Source organism: Natator depressus, chromosome 7 (genome assembly GCF_965152275.1).
Source record: "Natator depressus isolate rNatDep1 chromosome 7, rNatDep2.hap1, whole genome shotgun sequence".
NCBI lineage: Eukaryota > Metazoa > Chordata > Testudines > Cheloniidae > Natator > Natator depressus.
Window position 1 is genome coordinate 66688977 of NC_134240.1, and position 26789 is coordinate 66715765.

At 41.8% G+C, this 26789-nt stretch overlaps 1 protein-coding gene across 2 annotated transcripts in view; it reads left to right on the plus strand.

The window, feature by feature from the left end:
- The window catches only part of LOC141991597 (L-threonine ammonia-lyase-like), a 46810-nt gene that overhangs the window by 10242 nt on the left and 9779 nt on the right, over positions 1-26789 (plus strand). For both annotated transcript variants that reach the window (XM_074959933.1, XM_074959932.1), the window contains exons 4-11: positions 4522-4638; positions 5608-5849; positions 13120-13285; positions 15585-15681; positions 16850-16925; positions 18627-18752; positions 22260-22427; positions 23515-23572. In XM_074959933.1, the coding sequence (XP_074816034.1) occupies positions 4522-4638; positions 5608-5849; positions 13120-13285; positions 15585-15681; positions 16850-16925; positions 18627-18752; positions 22260-22427; positions 23515-23572 (1050 nt within the window). The remainder of the gene's footprint in view (positions 1-4521; positions 4639-5607; positions 5850-13119; positions 13286-15584; positions 15682-16849; positions 16926-18626; positions 18753-22259; positions 22428-23514; positions 23573-26789) is intronic.

A 26789-nucleotide genomic window follows, 5' to 3' on the forward strand; every position in this document is an offset into this window, starting at 1 on the left:
TCACATCCTTTGTAAAGCGCTTATCTGACCCATTATATGGCTGAAGCAAAAGTCAGGTGTTCTGGGGTTGAGGTGATGGCTCCAGCGTAACGACCCAGCATGCACTGTGTGTTGGAGACAGCGATCCAAATGGGGACTGAACATCATGGGATCTGTAAAACAAACGTGGTTCTAAACTTGCAGAGTTAAATTCTGTAAGTAGCAGGCAGCGAGCAGGGGAAGTATGGAGCGCAAGATGCATATGTTTTTTCCATCGGGTTGTGTATATTGGGTCCTCAGGAGCCCAAATATCTTGTTCCCTAGGTAAACTTGAATAAGCCCGCATAGTTCAGGTTCGCTAGCTCTCTGTTTTCCATGTGTTTTCTGCTTTGGTCTGATTTTTTTCCTTTAAGCCACATCAAAGTAAGAATCAGGTCGGTCTTCACTATTTCTACTGTCCAACAACTGAAATAACATGAGGGAACACAATTCACCCCCTTATTTTTCTCCCTATTATTCCACACTGCCTCAAGGTGGAGAGAAAGATAGTAGGAAAAGTAGATTTATTTTTTTAAGCCACCATCTTTCCCTGAGTCTCCCATTGTGTCCTGTCTTGTCAGTCTGTTTTAGACAGAGCAGTGGCATGATGCCCATAGTTAAGGTTTTCTAACACTTTGTATGCAAGTGGGCAGTGGAGTAGACTCAATGGAAGTGAGGGAGACCTCATCTCTGCAGAGGTACAAACAACTGGGTAGATAAGGTATTAGCTGGAATGGTGTAAGGTAGAGGCAAACTGGTTGATTTGCATGGTATTCCCTATCTGTACTGTTGAGAACTCTATTCCATTTTTTCTCTGTCTGTGCCGTTTAGATTCTGTGCCTAATTGAACACTGGTGCTGACACGTCAAGTTTTTGTTTATGTGCAGTGAATATTCCAGGAAGAGTAGATAAGCATCTGTACTGGAGCCAGTGAGCTGGGTGTATGGATTCTGTATGTTTCATTACGCTCAACGACTTGAGCTGGTATTTATCTGTCAGATTTACAACTGCATTAAGGAAAAAACCAGAACTGAGTTAACTTTTTTTTTTTTGTGCTGGGTATGTAACATGTAAATAATTTACCATTTCCTCACTGATTTTGGCTAGTTATAAAAATCTCTATGGCTTTTAACATTTGTTTTGCTTAATATAACCTCTCCAAAATACAGCTTAAGTCACAGGAATCCACAGAACACAGATGCCTTAAAAGTTCTGGCAAGCTACAGGTTTTATGTAAGCACCATTCTTTATAAAGTCCAGACTTGAGCATAACTGAGGGGGGTTAGGACAGAAAAAAGAATGAAAAAGGCACCAGTGACTAATGAAGTGAAACTGTAGAAGAATATATTAAATGGCAAGTTCTATTTAAATGCTGCACTGACTCCTTGTGCACTGATAGCTTGGGCTCTCACTTCCATGCACCTCACACAATCATTTACCGCTGTGTAAAATGCTACTGCCCAGACTTAGGGTGACCATATGTCCCATTTTGGCTGGGACAGTCCCTTTTTGATCAGTTGGCAAGAGCAAATGGGGCAAATGCCCACTTCTGTCAAAGTGGGGTGTGGAGGAACGTGTGTGGGTGTGGTGATGCCAGCCCCATGCAAGGTGGGGAAGCAGGGCTTGGGTGGGGGGCAGGCAGAGCTCTGGCAAGTGGCGATGCCGACCCCATGCGGGGGCATTGCTCAGGTGGGAGGTAGGCAGGACTCAGGCAAGCAGCGACACCAGCCCCGTGCCACAGAGGGGGCAGGAAGGGCTTGGACGAGCGGCTCTGGCCAGCCCTGCCCAGGGAGAGGGGCTCGGGTGAGCAGCTCAGGCTAGCCCCATGTGGTGTCCCATTTTCCCTTTGGGAAATATGGTCACCCTACTCGGACTCCAAAAGGGTGGGAAGCCATGAGGAACCAGACAGATTCAGCAAAAGTGACTGTAGAGCAAGCTTCACTCTGCTATCAAGAGACTGCCCACTTAGTGAGATCATCTGTAAATTGGAGTCTTCCCTCATCCTTTGCCTCTCCACAGACACTGCCAGTGTGGTAGTGTTCCACATGATATGGATACCTGTGCACAAGGAAGTGTACTGATGCATGAACTTGGGAGCAGGGGGAGTGATTTCATTACAACTCATCTGCCAGCCTCCAGGTGGCAGTGACTTCATCATTGCTAGCATTGGATAGACGGGAGCCAGCAACACAGAAGCAAAAGGTTCTGCATCTTATTACCAATCCCTTGGGCCATCTAATTGCCTGCAATGTGTTTTAAACATGTTTTCTGTTTGGGCCAAATTGAAAAAGGCAAACCCATCTGTGACATGCTGGATCACAGAAACCCCGCAGGGCTGCCACTTGATGTGCCAAGACTACTACTGCTCCTGCTTTCCCAGCCAGTTTGGGACTCCAGCACCCCGTCTTGTTGAGCTAGGCATGCCCGTCTGCTCCAACACAGACCCAGGGTCTGAACCGTGTGCCCCAAAGTGGCAGACTTAACTGAAAGCAACTTAAGAAGTGTTCCTGGCTTTAACACTCAGATGCCCAACTCCCAATGGGGTCCAAACCCCAAATAAATCCGTTTTACCCTGTATAAAGCTTATACAGGGTAAACTCATAAATTGTTCGCCCTCTATAACACTGATAGAGAGATATGCACAGCTGTTTGCCCCCCCAGGTATTAATACATACTCTGGGTTAATTAATAAGTAAAAAGTGATTTTATTAAATACAGAAAGTAAGATTTAAGTGGTTCCAAGTAATAACAGACAGAGCAAAGTGAATTACCAAGCAAAATAAAATAGAACACACAAGTCTATGTCTAAGAAAACTGAATTCAGATAAAAACCTCACCCAGTAAGCTTCCTTTTACAGACTAGTCTCCTTCTAGTCTGGGTCCAGCAAGCACTCACACCCCCTGCAGTTAATGTCCTTTGTTCCAGTTTCTTTTAGGTACCCTTGGGGGTGGAGAGGCTATCTCCTTAGCCAGCTGAAGACCAAATGGAGGGGTCTCCCACAGGCTTAAATAGACTTTCTTGTGTCGGTGGAGACCCCCTCCTCTCTCCTATGTAAAGTCCAGCTCCAAGATGGAGTTTTGGAGTCACATGGACAAGTCACCTGTCCATGCATGACTCAGAACTTATAGGTGGCAGCCATGGTTCACATGCTCCCTTGAATGTCCTCAGGTAGACTTCTTACATGGATTGGAGCCTTACAAGATTCATTGTCCTTTAAGTGTTTCTTGACTGGGCACCTAATTTGCACATTCCTTTCTCAAGAAGCTGACCAAATGCTCTGCTAAGGCTGCTTAGAAAACAAGCCAGTATTCATAACTTCGAGTACAAAAATGATACATGCATACAAATAGGATTATTAGAGTCAATAGATCATAACCTTTACATAGATATGTTACAGGGCATATGTAGCATAAAACATCTTCCAGTTATGTCATATATTCATAAGCATATTTCCATGGTGCACCGTCACACCATCATGTTATACACCAATGAATGTCTTCTCCAAAGTACCACTTAAGGAGAGGTCATTAGAGAGATATTTTCTAGCTATATTTTCAGGGCCTGAGGGAAATTGTTGAGGCTTTTCAGCATAATATGATGTGAAGGATAGAATATAACATGCTTCAGCATCTCTCCAGTCAATTGAACCATCTTCCATAAAGATACCAACTTTGAAAGTGAGTGTGCATGCAGATGTAAAGGGTTGTAGCAATAAGTTCGTGTGATTGCTTTGGTTCTTGACGTGCATGCTGTTGTGTTACAGTAGCAACTGGAGGCCCTAGCTGAGAACAGGGCCCCATTGCACATAAGGTTGCCAATTTTGACTGAGAGACTTACTATATATCATCCAGCTATATATTTAAAATAACACAACCCCTCTTCATTTGCTGTCCTAAATTAGGGCCTGATCCTGCAAACCCATAGTCCTTACGCCCATCTTAAGTTGGTGGAAATCAGGTCCCCGATTCATAAAGTTGCTGTATGTTGCTTATATAACTGTCACATTCGTACCAGAGGACTGCATTTCGGTGGCAAGAGAAGCAGTTTTGTTCATGTAGTGATGTGTATATAAAAAAGTAATATTAAAAAAATGCAAACTTGCATGAGGTATCCATATCCATGTGAGAGATGATGCCCGTGTGGTATTAAGGTAAGGTGGCTCCATTCAAGGAAAGAAGTGAAAAATAAAACTTATAACCTTCTTTTAAGTATTACTCTAAAAAACCTCAGTTATTTTTTGCTGTAAAATATGTGGCATATACAGATACATAATGGTGCAGTGTAAATGTTTTATGGACAGTTGTTTGGGATGATCTACATAACTCCCAAGAATCTTGGAAATTACACTGGACCATCATGTATTCTTAATGGAAAGATGTAATACTTATATTTTGCTGGAACTGACTAATGATTGTGCTGTGGTAAAGCAAGTGAAAGACTGACTTGGAAGGTAGGCATGTAAAATACCGCAGCAACATAATAATCATTTTCCTGTGTTTTAGTATTCTAGACTTTCAAAGCAATATGGAATGGATATCTATCTAAAGAAAGAGTTCCTTCAGTACACAGGATCTGTGAAGGAGCGAGGTGTGCTTTACCTGCTAACATCTCTACAGCAGGTATGACAAATTATCCAAGCCTATAAAGAACAAAAAAAAAATTAAACATGCTTAATCTCTGTGCAACTTCATGCTATTAAATTAAAGGTGCAGAATTAAAGGTGACCCTATTATTTGTAAACCCTCCCTGGCTTGCTGTATTTCCTCGTTTAGTATTCAGATACTAAATGGGTTGAGCAGCCTAGACATGCCTGTGAATAAATTAATTAAAACATTGTCCTTATAGCTTTATATTTGACAAATCAACAGGCTTTTTTTAATGACAATTTATGAGAATAATTGAAGGAGAAGTTTGTAGCATGTAGATTTTAGAGCTTATTCGTGGTGTTTGAATGCATTGATCTTGATGCATATTATATCCTAGTAGACTGAAAAAAAAATATTGAAATTGCAAATTATGTGTGGATTCTGAGAGAAGAACCTGGATTAGTGAATGGTTTTGGAGAGAATTCCAGCAGTACTTGAATATTGGTTTTATTCCCCTTGTTGTATAAGATGTATTACCTATCTGTAGAAGAAATAATATTTAGCTTAGATAGGGCACTTTAGAAGTATTGATTTTTACAGCCACTCTGCATCATTATGTTACATAGGGGGAAAGTGAGGCAGAAAGGTCAAGTGATTTTCCCAAGGGCAGAGATGGGGACTAGATCTTGTATCTATTAAAACCATTCTGAGTTTGGCTGTGATTTCAATGGGAGAAGGATTGGGCCCAGGGAATGTTAGAACTGGGATTCAAACTCAAAAGTTCCTGATTCCTAGTCCTGTGTTTTAAGCCATTCAATCACCTGGAGATGCATATGCTGTATATCTGTGCCATATCTTGATAATGTAACACTGGGGAAGAAGACTTTAAAAAGGCTATCACAGGACAGTTGAAATCATCCACCATTAATCTTTGCATGCTTATATGACTAAGCTGCCATTTTCTGTGACACTGTGTGATCTAGAAGCAAATGTGTTTTGCAGGAGCAGCAGAGAAAGGGTGTGATAGTGGCTTCTGACAGTAACTTTTCCATGGCAGTAGCATACCATGCCTCAGAACTCCGCATTCCAGTATTTGTCATCATGTCTACCAGCACTTCGCCAGCCAGAGTGAAAATGTGCCGTGAGTATGGTGCCATGGTGATCTCCTATGGCACTTCAGCCAAGGATTCCCAGATCCACGCAAGGAGACTGGCCCAAGAGAATGGCTATCTATACCTCGAAGAGTAAGTAAGTTTTATCAGATAATTGTTCATAATCTTCAGCTTTGCAAAACCCATTTGGTGTCATATTTTATTACAACCGCAAAGCTTGACCCTTGCTCACCAAAAGTTACACTGAGTTTCCTGTGAGCCTGGGACAGATTTCCTGAGAGTCTGGACTGACATATTTTCATTTTTCTGGTGAGCCCATGATCACTGGCACTCTTGAATGGTTTCCTCTCTAAATGAGGCAAATTTAGTGACTTTGGTTGGAATTTACATTGAGCTTTTATACTGGTTCAAAGCAAAACTTGAAGTGATGTTTCACCCCCTATTTTCCTCCTCCTGCTGTGTAGAAATATTTTAGATGGACGGCATGAATATGGTGATGTAAATCTAACCATTTAATATTAAAATGGTGGAAGAGCTCCTATTAAAGCACAATCCTGCAAATCTTTCATCATGGGAGCAGTCCTTAGAAATGGGGGGAAACCTAAATGGTTTCTCTGCATATTTCAGACCTATTAAATCTCCCAGACTGGCCAGGCGATTCCTCTTTTTGGCCACTTTTTGCACTGCTCCTCACTAGAAGCTTCACTCTTACAAGTCGGAAAGCTGCAAAAGCTCACGAGGCTACACCTCTGTCTATAGAGACATAGCCTGGAGGACACTAACCATAGAGAGGGATCTTAGAGTATGATCCGTCAACCTCCCCATGGCTATAGACTCAGACGTATGGCCAGAGAGTTGCTGGACAATGCTGTAGCCACCTGTCTGGGGCCGGGAACCAGAGTAACCAGGGAACAACAGCCAGTGGCTTGGAAGCAGTAACAAGGGAGAACAGGCCAAGGCAAAGAAGCCTTCCAACCACAGCTTGCCATCTAGTTCAGGAAAAGAAGCAACTAGTTACTTGGGCATCAGGCCAAGGAGATGCCAGAGACAACCAGGTGTTAACTAGTCAGCAGGAGCTATTAGCAACAAGTCCTGCATTGCACACTCTATGGAGAAACTGCAGCCACAACAGACAGAAGAAGAAGAGTGTTTTAAGGATGGGACAGGAACAGCAACAGGCTGGCTATAGATGCCAACCAATGAATCTGGGCAGGAGATGACTAACAAAAATGCCCTTTACCCCTCTGCTTCCCACTGAGCAGGCTGAGGCAGGAGCTGCAGCCCTAGCAGGCTTGTGCAGGTAGAACTCCAGGTCTTGTATCCTGTAATGTTAGGGTAGGTGCCGAGCAGTGGCCATGTTAGCTTGGATCACTGCTTGGGTGGGGACACTTTAATAAAAAAAAAAAAAAAAGAAAAGAAAAGAAAAAAAAAGAGTATAATCTCTCTTGCTAACTACTGTCTAACATGCATTAGGAAGAAACTTCCCCACTTGGGACCATAACATGTAGGTAATACTGAAAGAGGGGGAATGGTTAAAACTCAGAAGGATGCATCTGTTTTACAGAAAGATCTTGGTTGGGTATATGGGGTCAGAGCTGAAATATGAAATCAAATGTGCCTAAGAGCAAAGGGATGAGTTTTGATAGACAAAGCTAAGTGCCATATACGTGGCATTGAATTAGGAAGAGGAAAAAGATCTAGATATCTTGCTAGACCCATCTGTTAAATTCTCAGTCTCGTGTGCACAAGTGTAGAAGGCTAATAAAATATTGGCTTGTGTCAAGAGGGGCATATTCTATAAGTCTACGCTTATTGTGCTGATATTTTATGAAGTAGTATTCAATTTTGGTCCCTTTCTTGGTTGCGATGGACAGAATACAGTGTAAGGCAAGGAGAAATTAATGGAATGGAGAGTCTTGCATACGAGGAGTGATTGACAAAACTGGGACTCTGCCTTGAGAGAAGGCGATTAAGAGGTGACATGACTGAAGTATTAAACTAGCTAAGGATTATTAAAAAATTAGGCATGATTATCTGTCTGAGGACATTGGAAAGGCCAGATCTAGGGGACATTGTTTTAAAATGGGAGAATATATGCAAAAAAATGTAAGGAGTTATTGTTTTAGAATCAACATGGTAAAATAGATGGAAGAAACAGGTACTTAAGTCTTTCCTAATTGGTTCATCCATCTCTAGTTTGATTTTTGGAACAGATTTACAGAAAATCCTAGCTTTTCAGTTCACAATATGTCACTTGCTGTAGACTAGAGTTAATTAGGGCAGCAGGAGTTCCATGTATGAACTCGAGATGGAATATATAGTCTTAGGTCAGAACTTTCAAAGAAGTCTAAGGGAGTTAAATGTCCCAAACCACAATGAATTTAAAATTTCCGTAGGTTCCTTTGAAAATCACAGCCTTAGGTATTAAATCCCCACTCATCCATTTTCCTCCTGTTCTCACTAATTTTGACCTGTGTTTTGACTGGATGCCACTTTTACCAGTGAGAAGTTTTTGTTTCATTGGAACATCATATCATGTATAACAACTAACGTTGATGGGGTTTTTTACATCATGGTCTCAGCTCGGTTTATAAATCTGGCAACTTTGAGACAAGCAACTTTGAGACAAGCATCCAATGCACCGCTACAGACTAGGGACCGAATGGCTAGGCAGCAGTTCTGCGGAAAAGGACCTAGGGGTGACAGTGGACAAGAAGCTGGATATGAGTCAACAGTGTGCCCTTGTTGCCAAGAAGGCCAATGGCATTTTGGGATGTATAAGTAGGGGCATAGCGAGCAGATCGAGGGATGTGATCGTTCCCCTCTATTCGACACTGGTGAGGCCTCATCTGGAGTACTGTGTCCAGTTTTGGGCCCCACACTACAAGAAGGATGTGGATAAATTGGAGAGAGTCCAGCGAAGGGCAACAAAAATGATTAGGGGTCTAGAGCACATGACTTATGAAGAGAGGCTGAGGGAGCTGGGATTGTTTAGTCTGCGGAAGAGAAGAATGAGGGGGGATTTGATAGCTGCTTTCAACTACCTGAAAGGGGGTTCCAAAGAGGATGGCTCTAGACTGTTCTCAATGGTAGCAGATGACAGAACGAGGAGTAATGGTCTCAAGTTGCAATGGGGGAGGTTTAGATTGGATATTAGGAAAAACTTTTTCACTAAGAGGGTGGTGAAACACTGGAATGCGTTACCTAGGGAGGTGGTAGAATCTCCTTCCTTAGAGGTTTTTAAGGTCAGGCTTGACAAAGCCCTGGCTGGGATGATTTAACTGGGAATTGGTCCTGCTTCGAGCAGGGGGTTGGACTAGATGACCTTCTGGGGTCCCTTCCAACCCTGATATTCTATGATTCTATGATTCTATGATCTTCCCAGGTTGAAATATCTCTGCTGTCAACAGGTTGTGCTTGTGATAATTTTTTTAGAAGTTGCAATTATAATTGATTACTATAAATATCAATTACAATATAAAGATGCTTCCACCATGTGGCTTTTAAGCACCTTGGCTAATTCAAAACTCAACTATAATAAAGCAAAGGCATCTGGTCTATTACTCTGTGTGATGAAAAACCTAATTCCACATACAAACATCACTCAGACACCAAAACTAAAAAGAAAACACAAAGCCGTGCCCTAAAGGGATGTCTGCCTCGTGCTCTTTTGGGTGCAGTTTTGAACAGCATTCCTGAATAATGGACACTCACAGGAGACATCCCTGCTTCTCATCCTCTTGAGCTCCTGAGCATGTGTGTCAGGAGTTTCAACCCCACCTGTCCCAGTTTTCCTGTGGAGTAACTTGTGTTTTGGAAAGTTAGGGTATGTATGGAGAACCAGGAGTATTTGTTTCATGGTTTTGTAATATATTTGTTTTATAATATTTGGAAGTTTTTTTGTAAGCAATTGTGCAAAAATACCCAAAATAAAAACCTCAAAACCCCCCACAAGATTTGATTCTTCTACTTTGGATTTGTAACGCACTTGAAGTGCCTGAGGCTCTGAGTCCAAACTGTTAAAAATCATAATAATGCCTTTCCAAATAGCAATTACAATCCCATTAAAAATTACTCTTGTGGATGTACTCATCACACACTAGCTATACCCTATCATCCACACACTTTATTGAAAAAATATGAAAAGAGTGTGACAAGGACGTTAACATACCTGGACCTTGCGAGACTAGGTTCAAGTAAATCTCAGAAGTGAGTGGTCTCCTGCTAGTAGTTGCCTTCCACTTAAACCAAGAAGACTCTAGTTCAAATGCCTACGCTGGTCATAACTGTGGCTGTAACAGGCAGCTATGTAGGTACTCGGATCTCCAAAGTCTCTGTCCAGTGACTTAACCAACAAACTATCCTCCTTCCTCTGCTATGGATATCATCTGACCATCCTTGGATATCATCCTGATCAATGATCCTTGTTGACAAATACTAAGCAAACTCTCTCAGTTGGAAGTGTTGGTGTCAAGCTCACTACTCTTCCACCTCCAGAGTGCAAATGAGGTGCTATTCTGTGTCAGTAAAACCAACAGGAGAGACTTTAGATGAAAAAGCAAAACTTTATATTCAGATAAAACTGCCTGTGAAATTCTAGGTAGCAGTAAGTAATTACAAGTTGGAATGCAGTCATGATGTCCACATTAATGCCATACTGGTGGCAGGGGATCTTTAATCGCCACAAGTCTTCAGGACATCAGCTTTACAATTCTCCTGAAAGAAAACACATACAATAGCACAGTGACTCCAGAACAATGCTGAAGCATGGATTCATTTGTGGATTGGAGGGAGAAGAATTGCAAGCATTCCTTCTTTGAGTGTCCTGGGTTTCTTGTATAACTCCACATCCAAGTACTGACCAGATGGGATCTTAAGTCACTTGAGATCTGATGAACTTGCGACCTCAGGAAGCATATCTAGTAGTACACAGAGTTAAATATTTCTAGAGCTATGTCTGCACAAGGAAATCCGTGTAAGTTAGGAGCCTAAATACCTTTGAGGATCTGGCACGAGGTGCTGTGAAGGATATGTACAAAACTATGCAATGCAAAAATTATAATCGAATGTCTGAGGTGGGGAGCCTATTTTCAAACACTGGCATCTAACAGGGCATTCAAATCCTACATTTTGGAGGTAAATAGACAATCATCAAATAGCTAGTTTTACATCACAAGTGCTAATTTTAGCATCCAAATGTGGGATTTATGTTCTATTAAATTACTGTTTATGTATAAAGAGGGAAGTGAAAGTGCTGCTCATATTTGCCTTTATATCTAAGCACGTAAAGGTAAAAAAACCCGAATGAATTCGTTTCACTACAAATGAAAGTGTTAAACATTAATGTAGGAGGCTTGGATTGGAGTCCTTTCTAAATGTTAGCAAGGAATGAGTGACTTTCTAAAATGCCTGTCCAAGCTGCTAATAGGAATGTCGATCATGCCGTATGAGAGGCAATCTGGCATTTGATACAGCTTTGCATTTTTAAAGCAGCTTTATATGTACATTGAATCTTCCAGATCCACATTCACCTTTGCAAGTCCTCATGAACTTCAACATGTAGATTGCAAGATTAACTATAAAAAAAAATGTATTCTTGGTTGGGGGAAAAAGTGTTCTAATAGCCCAGTCGAATTTTTCAAAGTGCCAGTGATATTTTGATCTTGCTTTACTTGTAAAACAATCCTACATAAAGGGGAAGGGATCGTCTTTGGGTTATGGCCCTGGATTGGGGTTCAGTTCCTAGCTCCTCCACAGACTTCATGTGTGACCGTGAACAAGTTGGTTAATCTCTCTCTGCCTCATCTGTAAAACCAGGATAATATTGATTCCTCTCCCCTCCCCCCCCCCGCCCCCGTCTTGTTGATTAATTTTGTAAATTGTTCAGGGCAGGGAACTGTCTTTCACTGTGTAGGTAAAGCAGCAAGCACACCGGGGCCCTGAGCTCTGCTGTAACCTCTAGGTGCTACTATGATACAAATAATTAATGAATAAACACAGCCCCTTGCACTGGAGATAAAATTAAGGAATGAATATGTTGGTGGAATGTAAAAAATGAAATCACTGGTACAGTAACTCTGCTTGGTTTATTGATGTCGGAGTATGTAGAACGCACACAAGTACTCAAGAGTCTTACAGTTTTTGATTAATTTGTCATTAGAATCATTCTGCAGGTTTAATTAAAATGGTTCTAAATCAGCCATCTCTGAAGTTACAATAGTCTTTTGTTATACCATGCTGGCTGTGTGTACTGTTAATATGTTCATTAAACTGTAGCTGTAAGTGTTTTTCCAATGAATACTTAGGCAGACTAAATCCTCCTCTTATCCTTCAGGGTGGTCTTCCAAGGTGGTGGTAAAGTATCAGATTTTGGCCCTGGATTGTGGAAAGATTTGTGCTCCACTGGGCTGGTCTGTATCTATGTGACTACGTAAACACAGTGCTTCCCTTTCCTGTAAATTCCCACTATTGTGAGCACTAAATCACACTCAAGTGAACAGAGTTCGCTATACCTACACTAGATTCCTTCTTATTACTTACAGTTTCGACTGGAGGATATTAGAACTCATGCAGCTTAAGGAAGTTATAGCAACAGAAATGGGAGTCATAGAATCATAGAGTTTAAGGTCAGAAGGGACCATTATGATCGTCTAGTCTGACCTCCTGCACAATGCAGGCCACAGAATCTCACCCACCCACTCCTGTAACAACCCCCTAACTTATGTCTGTGCTATTGAAGTCCTCAAATCGTAGTTTAAAGACTTCAAGGTGCAGAGAATCCTCCAGCAAGTGGCCCGTGCCCCACGCTGCAGAGGAAGGAAGTCCTCTCCTTTCCAGCAATTTAAATATCTGACAGTGACGCCAATAGAGAATTCACCTGATCATAATTATAGTAGCCTGAGAGCTAGCAGGATGGGCTTTCTAGGGGCAGAAAGTTCAGCTCATTCATTTAGCAAACCCCTGCTTGTCACTTTAATCCTGACTCACCTGGTTGAAATCCATCACCCCTGTCACTTTAATCCTGACTCACCTGGATGAAATCCATCACCCCTGTCACGCTCAGATGGATTGCACACAGTAAAGTGGCTTAGAGATCTTGAAACATTTGCTGACCTGGCTGAAACTGCTGATCTTGTGTCTGTTTCTTCTCATGGGATTATTTTGCTCCATGTTGTCTTTCAATGTAATGTTGTTTTAGAAAGTGTCAGGATTACTAAGGTTCATTGCAGCAATGTCTGGATCTGATGGAGGATCTGATCAGTAGTAGTAAGTAGTTGCAATGCCTCCTGGAAACTCTAACTCTATTTCCATATGCAGTTTTCCTGACAAACTATAGCTTTACACTAGTGAACTGTTAACAAGTCCCAACTCTGCAATGACTTGGTGTTTTCTTTCCCCCCAGAGAGGACAGTGCTATATACCTGTCGGGGCTGGGTACCATGGGATTGGAGATACATGAACAAGTGCCAAAGCTGGATGCAGTGATTTTCCCTGCAGGAGGCCACTGTGGATTGCTGGCAGGATCAGCTGCTGCCCTCAAACATCTCAACCCACATATTGCTGTGATTGTACGTTCTTTTCAAGTGTCAGTTGTGTGTTCGGAGAGGTTTATCCTCCTATCTCTCAGGCTTCAGACAGGTGCTATATTCTACTAAGGTACTGGGAATGAGTCTGTGTACACTATAGACCGAGGTCATTGGTTCCCATAGTCATACTCTATTTTAGAATTTGGGCAGCCTGCTTTGTTTCTTGGTTAATTATTTGGCGTTTTGTTAACTATGTAGGAACCCTTTCTCAAAGCAAATAAGACCAAACTCTCTACATCTAAAGTTTTAACTGACCTGTTTTGGGGCTGTTTAATGGATTTAGGAATGTTTATTTAGCTTGTTTGAAACCTGTGTGATCTTATTTAAAGTCTAGAGTTGCCTCCAAGTTTTAGGACACTGTAGAATTGTTATTTGAAAGACCTCGAACTAGATAGATCCCCAAAGCAGTATGGAGATTACTTAATCTTTACTCCTGGAAGGAGCAACCTATTCAGGTTAAAACTGAGATCTCTGTGGATTATTGTGAAAATTTGTCCATAAAATAAAACATTCATCCCAAATTATATACCGAATAACCCCTTCTGGCTCTTGGTGTAGAAATTTCAGCTAGCAGCTGTTGAAATTGTAAGTGGTGGGATACAGCAGACAACATATTTCTGGATGAGGAAAGGTTACTTAACATTGCAAGGTTGAATGACTTTAACCATCCACAAATGTATAATAGCTATAAAGAAATGTAGGAACCTGGAGGGTTCCTAAAGATGGGCACCAAACTAAACCTTAAATGCAAACACCTCTGAATTTTAAGAAATTGGAATCAAGAGCCAAATTTTTAGGCTCTAGTCCAGCTCTGCATATTGGTGGTGGTGATGATGATGATGATTCATGATAAATGAGATTTATATATTAAAAACATGGGGATAAGACCTGAGGTCTTTTTACTTAATCCTGGGAGTTTGCCTGAATATAGAACTCTGAACTTGGCCCAAGGGAAAAACAAACCTATACTGAATATAATGGAAACTGGTATGAATCATTGACGAGACTGAAATCTCCAGGGGACTATAGTACTCGAGACTGGAAATGTATATGATGATATTGATGCTATTCCATTATTCCTGGGCAAAGGGTCAATACATAGAATCATAGAATATCAGGGTTGGAAGGGACCTCAGGAGGTCATCTAGTCCAACCCCCTGCTCAAAGCAGGACCAATCCCCAATTTTTGCCCCAGATCCTTAAATGGCCCCCTCAAGGATTGAACTCAGAAGCCTGGGTTTAGCAAGCCAATGCTCAAACCACTGAGCTATCCCTCCCCACCAAGACCTAGGCACTACTTAAGACCTATTTTGAGGACTTAAGTGGCACATGGGCCTTTGTACTCTCCCTGTGCATCAGGGTGAATTTCACCCTGTTTTTGTATGTCTTATTTTTTCCTCATTTTGATGTAAAGCCTGCAGAAAATGAGGTGATGCCTGTTGTTTAAGATAGCTGGTTCCAGTGTGTTTTCTTCTTAGGGAGGGATGTAATAGTCCAATGACTTAATTGTCCTTTCTTGCTATGACACAAAGGAACTGTTGGATTAAAGATACATTTTTATTTATTTATTCATTGCTTGCTCCCATTACAGTAGAACTTGATGTTATTTAAAAGGAATCTTTTACAATCAGGTGACAAGTCAAAAGGAACAATTCAGACTCCTTTTACAAGCTTATTCGCTCGTGCCAAAAGTAATGAGAGATTTAATTTGATCTATTTGGAAGAGTTTAGTGACTGAGAAATTGTAGAGGGACCACTGTCTAGGTAAAATCATAAATTACAATCAACGCACCACTTTATCCAGTTAAAATCATGCCCTAGATTACTGAAAGGTGTTTTATAATATAAACAAATGGCAAATATTCGACTAAAAGCAACATTATAACTTGTCAGTCATCTTGTCAGTAGGATTAGGCTCGTCAATTTCACTTTTTTTTGTACCAGTACAATGCTGCTGTGTTTTGGGTCCCCATGTAGGGAAATGGTGTTGATCCTTTTGAAATTCATGCAAACATTTCTGTTCACTTTTATTTTTAACCTATTCCCATCCCATTTTTTTTAAGAGAACCTAAATTTGGGCCTTTACCAAACAGACTCTGTCTTTAGAACTAGGGACCAGATAAAGTTTAATTGGCAAAAGGGGTTCATATGGTTGCTAATCATGATAACAAACTTTGCCCGCACTTTTTACAGAATATGTTTCCCTGGTGTTGGTGGTTCCTGTTGTAACTTGATCTGCATAGTAGTAGGTAAAGATGATTTTTTTTCTCTGCTTTCCCAGGGTGTTGAATCAGAGAGTTTCCCTGTGTTACAACAATCATTAAAGCTAGGCCATCCTATTGAAGACCAGGCCTGCAGCAACCATCAGTTTTATGGAGGTAAGAGTACGAATTCAGACAATAAATGTTGTTATGGATTTCTGCAACCTGTTAATCTTCTTTTACAGTTAATCCACATCAAGTCCAACTGAAATGAAGTGTCTCATTTGAAGTGTCATGGTTTAATAAATGCTGCTAATAGCAACCCACAGAGCAGGACTTTAAAACATGGATGCAATAATAAGACTTCCAGATCCTGCATTTTGATGCACAAATGAACACTTAGGGACATAAATGTATTTATTTAGGGCCACATTTGGCCAGTTGTATGACAACTAGTAGTACCTTATTCCACTGAAATCAACGGGACGGCTTGCAAAGGAAGACATTAATCAACAGAAGGGTGGCAGAATACAGTGATCACTCACTTAGATGTATAAAACAACAGGGCAGCAGCGTTTGGAAACTGGGTTCCCGGTTTTGGGGTTTTGTCATTTAATTTTCAGAGAAACCTGCATATTAAACCAAGCAACAAAACAAACAAACCCCACTGTTTAGCTGGTTTTTTCAGAGCACTTCCTGCATTGAGTTCAATGAGAGTTAGAGGTCAACACCTCTGAAAATACAGCTGTCTGAGCATGCAAAATCTCCCCTTCCTTCTTAACAATCTCTCCCCCTCACCCACACCCCACCCCACGCACGAGCTCATATCAACTTGTGGATATTCCTCCACTTAATTGAACTAGAGATGTCCAAAACCAAACTTCTTACTATTGTTAGTAATCCCTCCCACTCTCTACTTTTGTTTGTTGACCACCCCACTTAGCCACTACGGCTCACAAACTTGATGTCCTTTTCAACTCCTCATATTGATTTATGATCATATATAATTCAGATACTGTTGCACGTTGAGAACCACATACTCACTGGGTCACTGAAGTCGATGGGACTTTGCAGGCCCTTGGGTGCAGCTGTATGATTCTTACTGCAGGACTGGGGCCTTAGAGTGTAAAGTCTTTGGTCTCTTATGCTGGCAAACTACTTTTTTTTGGATACAGAAATAACAGTAATTAAAATATATATCTTTAAAAAACTGCATAATGGCAATGTGCTGTGTTTTTTATTTTATTTCAAACAAAAATAACGAAGAAGAGCCCAGGGCTCTAGGCAAGTTTGGACATCACTAAAACTGCCAGCTTCACTTTTGACGTGTTGCTTAAATCTGCAGATGTGAGTGGACCTTGCTTTGGTACCAATTCTTTGCAGTTGACTGGGAAGCTTGTAGACAAGGTTGTTACTGTGAGGTAGGTGAAGAAGAACAATGTAGTGAATGATGTTGACTTGAATGGGTATTTGTAAAATGAAATACTGTTGTACATTAGAGAGGGGCTATATTGGCTCCTCCCTGAGGGCCTGATCAATCCTGACTTCTGTTGAATTCCATTGTTTATTGATTTTCAATGAAAGTTTCAACTGCTTGGGACTGCAGGATCAAGCTCTGAGGTCCTGAGTGAACTCTTTGAAGCCAGGAACAGTTTTTCTATTGATTTTTCCATAGCTCTTAAATGGGGAGATAACCTCCAACTAAGTGACACTAATACATTATGTTAAGTAGCATTTATCTTCCCATCTGCTTCGTCATTCATTTGACAGTATGGCCTTCAGCTGTATTTTATATAGTATTTAATATTTATAAATACTATAGTATCGGATACCAACTGTATCCCAAGTGCTTTCAGGGTCATAAATAATATTTACCCAGTTATATATTTTAAAATGGGAAAGAGGTATCTCGATACAGAAGCAAAGGAGAGAAGTGCTTTCAGGTGAGATTTAAAATGGGGAGAGACAGGCATGGGGATAAAGGGAGGTTCTTCCAGATAACAGGCATTGTGGCTGACTATATGGAATTTGTAGCTGATGTTTATATGATTCAGTGCTATTTACCCTAATATATGATCAACCCATAAAAGAAATGTAAGCCAGATCCATAGCTGGGGTAAACTGGCCAGTTGAGGATCAACCTCTATGCCTTTTTCAAGCAACGGTGCTTGCATTATCTACCTTGAGATAGTGCAGATTCTCTTAGTCAGAGCTGGATGAATAGTGGGGAAAATTATTCCTGGATGGTTAAGCTAATCAAGATTCAGCCATGTTCATGAACCATTTTTGTTCGTTTTCTATGAACGTTCAAGCCCTCCAACTTTAGCAGTGTGAATATTGACGAAAATTGAACACTAAGCTCTGGTGACTTTTGAATTGTATAGTCCACTGTAAAATACACAATTCTGTGTGGGTTACATAATCACCCAAACAGAAACAATGCCAAGTGACTTTTGCATATAAACAACGTAGCATAAATTGCAAATATTAACATTCTGAAGGCCAAGATTTAGGTGCTAACAAAATTCATGAATAATTCAGAATAACACAAAAAAGAGAATATTGGTGGTTCATTGTGGAAGGAAAAATGGCAAAAGGTGCGTGCACACGTAGTAGTATCTTGTATCCAAATATCGGAGGCTATAAACAAGCCCTGTCTTAGAATCCTTATTGACATGTTTCGTCCCAACGTAGCAATAGGGCTGCCACATGTGAGTAAGGACTTCACTCATTAGTTAAATTTGGTCACATTCATGGTGCAGGAATAGCCCTTTAACAGCATATAGCAATACTATACAACAGTGCAGGACAGCCAGTGGAAAACAACTTATCCAAGTCAAACAGCAGGGGGAATTTAGGTAGGTGGGATGTATTTACCCAGCTGGATATTTAGCCAGATTGCTGAGGCTAAAGCCCCTACTCTTGCAAAAAATACCATGCAGCTGTGGTCAAGAGCTATTTTCACACCCAGCAATACAGTTTCCCATCATGCTATAGTCCTAAATAAACCCACCAAGGACCAAAGGAATCCCTTAATACATAAATATCTTGTCTTGTCCCATTAATTCTTTTAAATTCACTCTGTATTTGTTCAGTTTTGATACAGTTCCTTTTGCCTTCAGGGAAGAGGACATTCTAATTTCCATGCTGCGGTTGCTGGAGTATGAGAGAGCCACAGTGGACGCAGAAGGGGCTATTGGACTTGCAGCCTTAGTTGCTGGGAAGCTGCCAGAGTTAAAGAGTAAAAGGTACAGCATCTATAAACCAGCTATTGCAAACAGAGAGCTTACCAAGGAAGTCACATGAGCGGAGTGTGTGCGCACTGAACTTCGCAGACAGAAAGGGATCTCTTATTCCCCTTTATTCTGAATGTTGAATCACCCACTACTGTCAGTGGGACACTGCACTAGGGACAACTTGCTGAAAGAGAGGGAGAAAGAGAGCCAGATCTTCAGCTGAAATCCTTCGTAACCAGGGGTGAAAGTAATTTAAAAGTCTTACTGGTAAGGGCCCCTGGAAGGGGCGGGGCCTTAGGCAGAAGGAGTGGGGCTAGGGGTCAGCCTCCCCCAGCCAGCCCTTCAGCGCTGCCCAGCCCTCCCCTCCCAGGGCTCTGGCAGTGATTTTAAAGGGCCCAGGGCTCCGGGCACTGCCTTGGTGGCCAGGAGTCTCGAGCCCTTTTAAATCGCAGGGCCTTGAGGCAGCTGCCCCTTTTGCCCCCCGCCCTCGGCAGCCCTGGGGGAGCAAAAGGGGCAGTGACATTAAAGCAATGTCACTTGGACAATATGGAATCATCTTTAAAGCCCCTCCTAGTTTTATCTTTTATGTTTTTTAAACTGAAAGTTGGATTTTGCTGCTCTTGGAACCCGAGGTTTCTCAATTAGCTTTTTATGAATGGCAGCACTTTAATGTCAGCTGTGTACGGGCCCGTACCTGCGGCCACTTCTTGCCAGTACACCGTACTGGCCCACTTTCTCCTCTGTCCGTAACAATCAATGGAGCTACACAAATTGACCCCAAGGGTTCAATCCTGCAAGATGTTGATCACTCTGGCCCCAGTGTAAATCAGTGGGATTCTACATGTGTTTAAAAACAAGCATGTGCGTAAGTGCCGCTTTGGATTTGGGTCAGGGTGTTCAGCACCTTGCAGGACTGAGCCCAAGCTCATGGCGTAGCCCATAATGTGTGTGGGTTATTTCAGTTTTGTTTTTTCATTGTGTGGGATCTCCACTGGACAAAACGGATGTATTTGGTCACTTTGTAGGCTCAACAAGAGAATTCTCTGCTGAGTGAAGCAGCCTTCCATACCTTGTAGGGTACTGGCAATTAAGTTACAGAGTAGATCCTAGAAAAAATGAAGTGCAATTAATTCAAACAGAGCGAGACTGTAGTGAAAGAGAAGAAGCCTGGAATTGGGAGTCAGGAGATCTGGGTTCTGCTTCTTTAGCGGTGACATAGACTAATGTGTGACTTCAAGCAAATCACTTAGATTTCAATAGAGGTAGGTGCTTAAATATCATTGAGGATCTGGCCCTTAACCTCTCTGTGGTCAGTCTGCAGAATATGATGAGACTTAATGTTTATATAGCACCTTGAATGCATCACCCAAATGTTCAATGGGCTTTTTCCACTGTTACTAAAGTTCCTAACAGTGACTCTCAGAAGAGTGGTTCCACTGAGCCAGTCTTAATACTACTTTGTGATTGCTAGATGGGGGTCGCTTAATAGTTATTGATTCATTTTACTTGACAACGTCCGTTGGTATTTTGATGGTACCCACAGATAGCTGGGGAGGCTGGATAGTTCAGTCCCACAATTTCCTACAGAAAATACTGGACAACGGTCAGGCAACTGGTGTGTTGAGACCATTGCCTATCACAAGCACCAGTATTGTCTCATTGTTACCTTGTGCTCTTTGTTGTTCCTTCGATTGCAAAGGGCTCTTTGGGGAAGAGGCCTTGTCTTTTTGAACAGTGCCAAGCACAACAAGGCCCTGGATCATGTTTGGGGCTCCTAGGCACGACTTCAGTACAAATCATCATCCCAGTATTCTACTAAACAGCACTCTAAACTGTAACAACACTAAGGCCTCTAAAGCCTTAACTAGCTCAGGACGAGCCTCACGAGCTACATCTATGCTACGAGGTAGGGGTGTGATTCCCCTGCTCGTGTAGATGTACTTGTGCCAGTTCTCACTGAGCTAGCATGAGTAGAAATAGCCGGGGTAGTGGCAGCGGAGGCATAGCTGAGCCATGCCCAGTACAAGCAGCCTCAAACGGGTGAGTATGTACTCAGCACAGCTCAGCCGGACTTCCACTGCAGCTACCCGTGCTCCTGTGGCCACACTGCTATTTATACTCATGCTACCTCGGTGAGAACTAGTGTGAGGATGTGTATGTGAGCAAGGAACGCACACCCTGAGAGACCACCTCTCTCCCTATGACACACTGCCATGGACAGAGGTGCTGAGATAATAGAGAGGGTGTGGCCAACAGTGTGTTCTCCATAAGGGTCCTGGAGGCTCTGGAATGCCCTCCAAGCTCTGGACTGGGGCTCAGGGCACACTACAGCTCCGTGACTTTGAAGAGCAGTGAGAGGATTTCAAGATGAATGTGGGTGTTGGTATTTAACTATGAACTGCTGCTTGATGCGTGATCCCATAGTGATGAACACCACAGAAACTCCTGTGAGGAAATCAGTAATTCTGTCTTGAGAGCAGGGTTTGAATAGTGTGCAGTAAATAGGGCCTGGGACTGCACATTGAACCAGGAGAAAACAAAATATTGAATTGCTACTGATTAAGTGAGCGCTGTCCATCCTGTGTACTGAATGAGGCAGGGGTCCTGTGGAAAAAATAGTATGTCGCCATGTAATTAAGGATGGTAGCATAATCCGTACACACAAGGGGGCTGAACTGAGATTGCACAGGCACCTTAATTCTGGCACTTCCTACTTTTGAGTGCTTGACTTTGCAACGCTCACAATATTCTTGTCACCGGGTCTTTCTCTGGGTAATTGTATATAAATTAAATGGAAATAAATATATCTCCCCTGAGCATATTCAGCACCTCTCGCTGTCTTGGCCTCACACCAGTGCAGCTCCCCTGCTTGCATCAGTGGAAGTGCTAATGTTGACCCGGCGCAGACATTTTTACTCCCATGTCTTCTATGGAGCATGGGCTCCATTCTTTAGACAGGAGCAGGAAAAGGAGCACCTGAGGAATGTCACTGGTGGAAAAACTCCAGACAGAGTTACTGAGCGAGCTCCCCTCCAGTGCAGGGATATAATGAACTTACACTTACATGATGCCTTTCATCTGGAAGCATCCTGCACTACTTTGGAAGGCGTGTACATGGCATCTCTCACACCAAAGAAATGCAGCCACCTCCAGCAGCAGACAGCATCTACGACACCCTGTTTGGCCAGCATAGGCTCCAAGGGAAGAACATCTACTAAATTGACAACACCACTTCCTGGATCATGTTTTTTCTCTTGTGAGGTGCCTCATCCAAGTACCGACCGGATTCTGCCTTTAGCTAATGAGAGCTGAGGTGATCATGGCATGAGGTGATATGGAAGCGTACGGCATCTGAAAAGTAATAGGAGAGGACAGCTGCAGCAAATGGCAAAAGCAGATATTGCGTACTGTATCCATACAGTTATTGAAATATCTGCATTACTGTCCAGTATGACAATTCTATAGGAACTTCTTTGCATAAACAAGAAGGAAATAGTCCTGTTTGCTCTTGTCTTTCAGAGTGGCAATCACTGTATGCAGTGGTAACTTGGAGCTACCTTTGCTGAGACAGTGCATAGATCGTGCCCTGCCCCTTGACAACAGAGTCTGCAAATTTTCCCTCCTTCTCTCTGATTGTCCAGGAAATATTTCAAAGCTACTGGAGATACTGACTCGGGAGGAAGTGAGGTAATTCAGAATCCTATATTAATAGCCGGTATTACACTGTTGAGAAAATAGCACAATTGACTCAGTGTTTTTAAAGACTATTGCATGCTTACAAGTGACAGTTAAAGGCAAAGGGAGTAATCCAGTGGTTTACCCAAGTGACTAAAGTAACCCAGGGAATCTATTTATATAGCGCTGTTGTAGCCTCTGTCGAAAACCTTCCCCGTCACAGGCGGAAGATTGGTATGTGCCCTCCATAATAGGCACATTACAACTACAGCTATCCTGCTCTGGGTGGCTTATCAGTGTTGAAATGTAGAATTGCATTGCTTCTAGTCATTGCAGGGCCTCTACTTATATTGAAACAAATTTTGAATTAGCCCATATTGGGCTAGTCTCTCTCCTAGTCATTTTAATCTCTATATTAAATGCTTCTTAGAAGCATGAAACAGTACAGAGTACAGGGCAAATCTTGCCTTCTGATGTAAATGCAAGGCTTGTGTACACATGCAAAAGCTAAGTTTGGCCCTTAACCCTATAAATAAACTACATAGTTGTTAAAAGTAGGGGCATATATATTGGTGAAGTGCTAACAAAACTTGCAGGCCAAATGACTCCATGGGGGAATACTTGGGAGATGAAAGGGGAGATGCAATGGAGAATGCAATTGAAAAAACTCTTCAGGGTTAAACTTCTACCCGGTCTTTCAATGCTGTCTAATTTGAGTGTGTTATCTCTGTTCCTGGCTGCTCCCATCCAGCTGTTGCACTTTGGTCCAGCTATGCATATCCATTTGATTGCTGCTATAAATTTCCCAGATATGTGCTAACAATCCATTGCTTTAAATGGAATGGTAATAGGATGACAGTGGTGCAGCAGATGTCGGGAAGGGCCTGTAGCTACAGGACTAAAAGCATTTTAGGGATGTGAACAGCCTCTGCTCTGACCCCATGTTTATTTCAGCATATGAAAAAGGTTTGAGGTACATCACACTTCTTTCCTCCAACTACACCTGCATGAATTTGTTTATTGCTCAAACACTTACAGAAAGCATTTGACAATGACTAGGATTTGCCCTGCTCTTTAATTTATGGTTGGTTTGTTCTAGGGTGTTGGACATCAAACAAGAACACATGTTTGTGATATCTGATCTCTTCACTATTGAGGTAAGAGGGAGAAATACAGTTTGTCACTTCAGCTGTGCTGGGCTCTCACAAACTTGGTTGTAATTGTAATTCTAAAGAAGTTAGGACTCTTCTGCCTTCATATATCTTCACATAATCATGTGGGTTGATAAGGCATTGTAATGCCACCCAGCAGAAAATACAGACTTTGGAAGCAAGATGTTAGATAATCAGCAGTACTCTGTGTTATAGGGCAACTTAATCACCTTGTTCTTAACAGGCATATAAATAATCCATGAGTCTCTTCTCCTATCATTGAAATGCACACAGTTCTGGGTGAAATCCTGCAGCTATTGGTACTCCAGGGCTACGTTGTGTATATAACATTTCTGGACTGTAAGTGATGATCAACAGCATCCAGCTGAAGTTTCAGGAGGAATCTGTGTAGATTGAGTGTAACTACCCAAACTTGAATTGGGCCAAGACCCCCTCTATGGCTAACACTGCTGTTCTTAGGCCAAGTGTTATGGAATCTTTGATCATAGGTGGGACCTCAGTTCTGCACTGATTTTTCTGTTTTTGGCTTGCTGGCGGTTCTGAAAAATAAATCAATGAAAGAGTCTGTTCTTGTCAAACCAAAAATGGTGAAAAATGTTGGCCCATTGAAAAAAATCCATTTCCAGTAAAACATTTAATTTGACCTGAAGGTTTTGTTTTGGGTATTTTTAAAGGGCATAAAATGGCCAGAGAATGTGGTGGTGACGGTGCCACTGTCCTCATTCTTATATTTGAGCCTAGTGGTTATAGAGGATGTGGGAGACGGGGGTCCAGTTTTCCCTTTTGCTTGACGGGGAGAAGGGTTTTGAAAAGGAGTCTCCTATGTAGCAGGAAAGCGCCCTAGCCACAGGTCTATGGGATAGTCTCAATCTCTCCTGTTGAAGCTATTCCACTTTGTATAAATAGTTATTTGGAGCAGGGACTTGAACTTAGGTATTCCACATCCTAGATGAGTCCTCTCACCACCAGGCTGTAGCATCATTCTTACTCATTCCTTGCCTCAGTCATTATTCACTGTCACGCACAACTGAATAATGTAACTGAAATCGCTGGGATACGTTTGACGATCCGAGCTCTAGGAGCCTTAAGTACTTTTGAAGTTTTTTACTCTTCAATTGGACAATATGGAATAATCTTTAAAGCCCCTCCTAGTTTTATCTTTTGTGTCTTTTAAAGTGAAAGCTGGATTTTGCTGCCCTTGGAACTCAAGGTTTCTCAATTAGCTTTTTATGAAATAGTGCTTAACACTTACTTATGTTGCCAAATAAGCTGTACTAGATCATCTTTCCTAGTTTCTTGGCAGAGAATGCTACAAGAGTTTTCATGTCTATTGCGACCTTTGCTATGGGGCTAGTGCATCAGAGTATTGAAACCAAATATACTCTCTGACCAAAAAGAGTGTGCCATTGCTCATGTCTGCTTTTAAATATGATCTATTTTCATAGGCTTTCCATTCTTGTATTGCAACAGGATTTGGATGGCTATCTAATCTAAAGGTCAAAGTGTTTCACAAACTGAATGATGCTGATGATGATTTTTAACAGTACTGGAAGGGGATGGAATACCTTTATGATACAATTAGAGAGAAACCGGAGCTGCAGAGTTGGGATCCAGACCAAAATATCCCAAAATGTTTTGAGGGTTTTTTTTTTTAATCCAGTGCATTAAAATTAATCCTCAAGTTTAGTAGTTCTGGATTTTTTCCTTTATAGAACTCAATGCCAAAACTTTTGTTTAAGGTTCTGACTGTAAATTCTCAGAAGTCAGAAAGTAAAAGTTAGGTTTTCATAGCAACATTAATTCACCTACTTTGCACATACTTTGTATTTCTTTTCTTCCTGTGTTGCTCCTGCTTCAGCAAAGCACTCTCAACATGTGCCTAAATCCCCAATCCCATAAGGAATTTTGCAGTGTGAATAATGTGAAATTGGAAATGAATTAAGCTAAATTGAATTAGGCCATGTTAGGCCTGAATGAGTGTCCACACAGGGGTTTAATGCAGTTTAACTAATCCACTTTAAATACACACCTTTTGTTAAATCAGACTAACTTTCCGGAGTGTCCCTGCATAGACATGCTCACTATTGTAAATACAGATGAGGGATTCTCTGCCTGAACTATGGAGTTAAAGATGAAAGGAGTGGCTCATTCAGAGAGTTAAATCACTCCAGTGCTTAATCTTCCCCAGGATTTACTGTTTCATTTTCCAAGTAAGAGAAACTTGGCTTTTACTCACTGTTTATCAGGATGATGGAGCAACTTTACTCACTGGTGGGATGCCTGGATGTACTTGGGTTGACTGATTTGGTGCACATCTGTGGAAAGATCTTTGCTGTTAGCCAGTTGTTGTGTGGAGACGGCTTTAAAAAAAAAAAGCTGTGTGTTCAACTGCACATTCTGCTTTTGGAAAAATCTTTGCAGGAACTTTTGTGCTGAAGAAAATAAGCAGCATTGAAAAGGGGGGAAACAAATCTCCTTACTCTTTCGCTGATGATGGTATGGCTTCATGAGGTTCAGCAATTGCTTAACGAGGTGACCTATGCAATGGGATTGGTTGCTTGTGTTTTTTAGAATGTGCAAGAACATCTTCTGGAGATCTTCTGTTTTGCACCTCTGATTTAGAGGGTCTCTACCAGTGTGAGATGTTTGTCTTGCAATAGATTACAGATCACCGGTCTGGTAGCAACATCAGTGTCACCAGGAGCCAGGTCATGTTGAAGTTAGTAGTTTTGAAAGACAAGATTTTTCACCTGTTAATAGTCCTTGGCAGGTTAGAAACAACTAGGGATGGGCAATTCCCTGAATTATTTGTTTTAATGTGCACCTCTTGTTTACACCCTGCAGAATCTGTTTGTAGAGGATAGTAGTGAGCCATTCTTTCTGAGTTGGGTGCAAATATGGGTTCTATACCTGCAAGAATATTCCCTTCCCCAGACTCTCCCCTCTCTGCCATTCCTTCCCTTCTACGCACGAAGGCCACAGATCTCTTCTGAGGGCTGAGAATCCTAGTCCCTCTCCCTTCTGGGGTATTTCAGAGAGGGAGTTTGATTTTCAGTGCTTGTTAGGTGCCTAAATGCCTTTGAGGAGCTGTGTCCAGGTGACCACTTTGGGACTTGGAAAGGGAGAAGGGAATGTTTTCCTCACTGTTCCTAGCCTAGGTCCCACATTGGACAGTAAAGTGTGTGTGTGTCTGTGGGTCTAT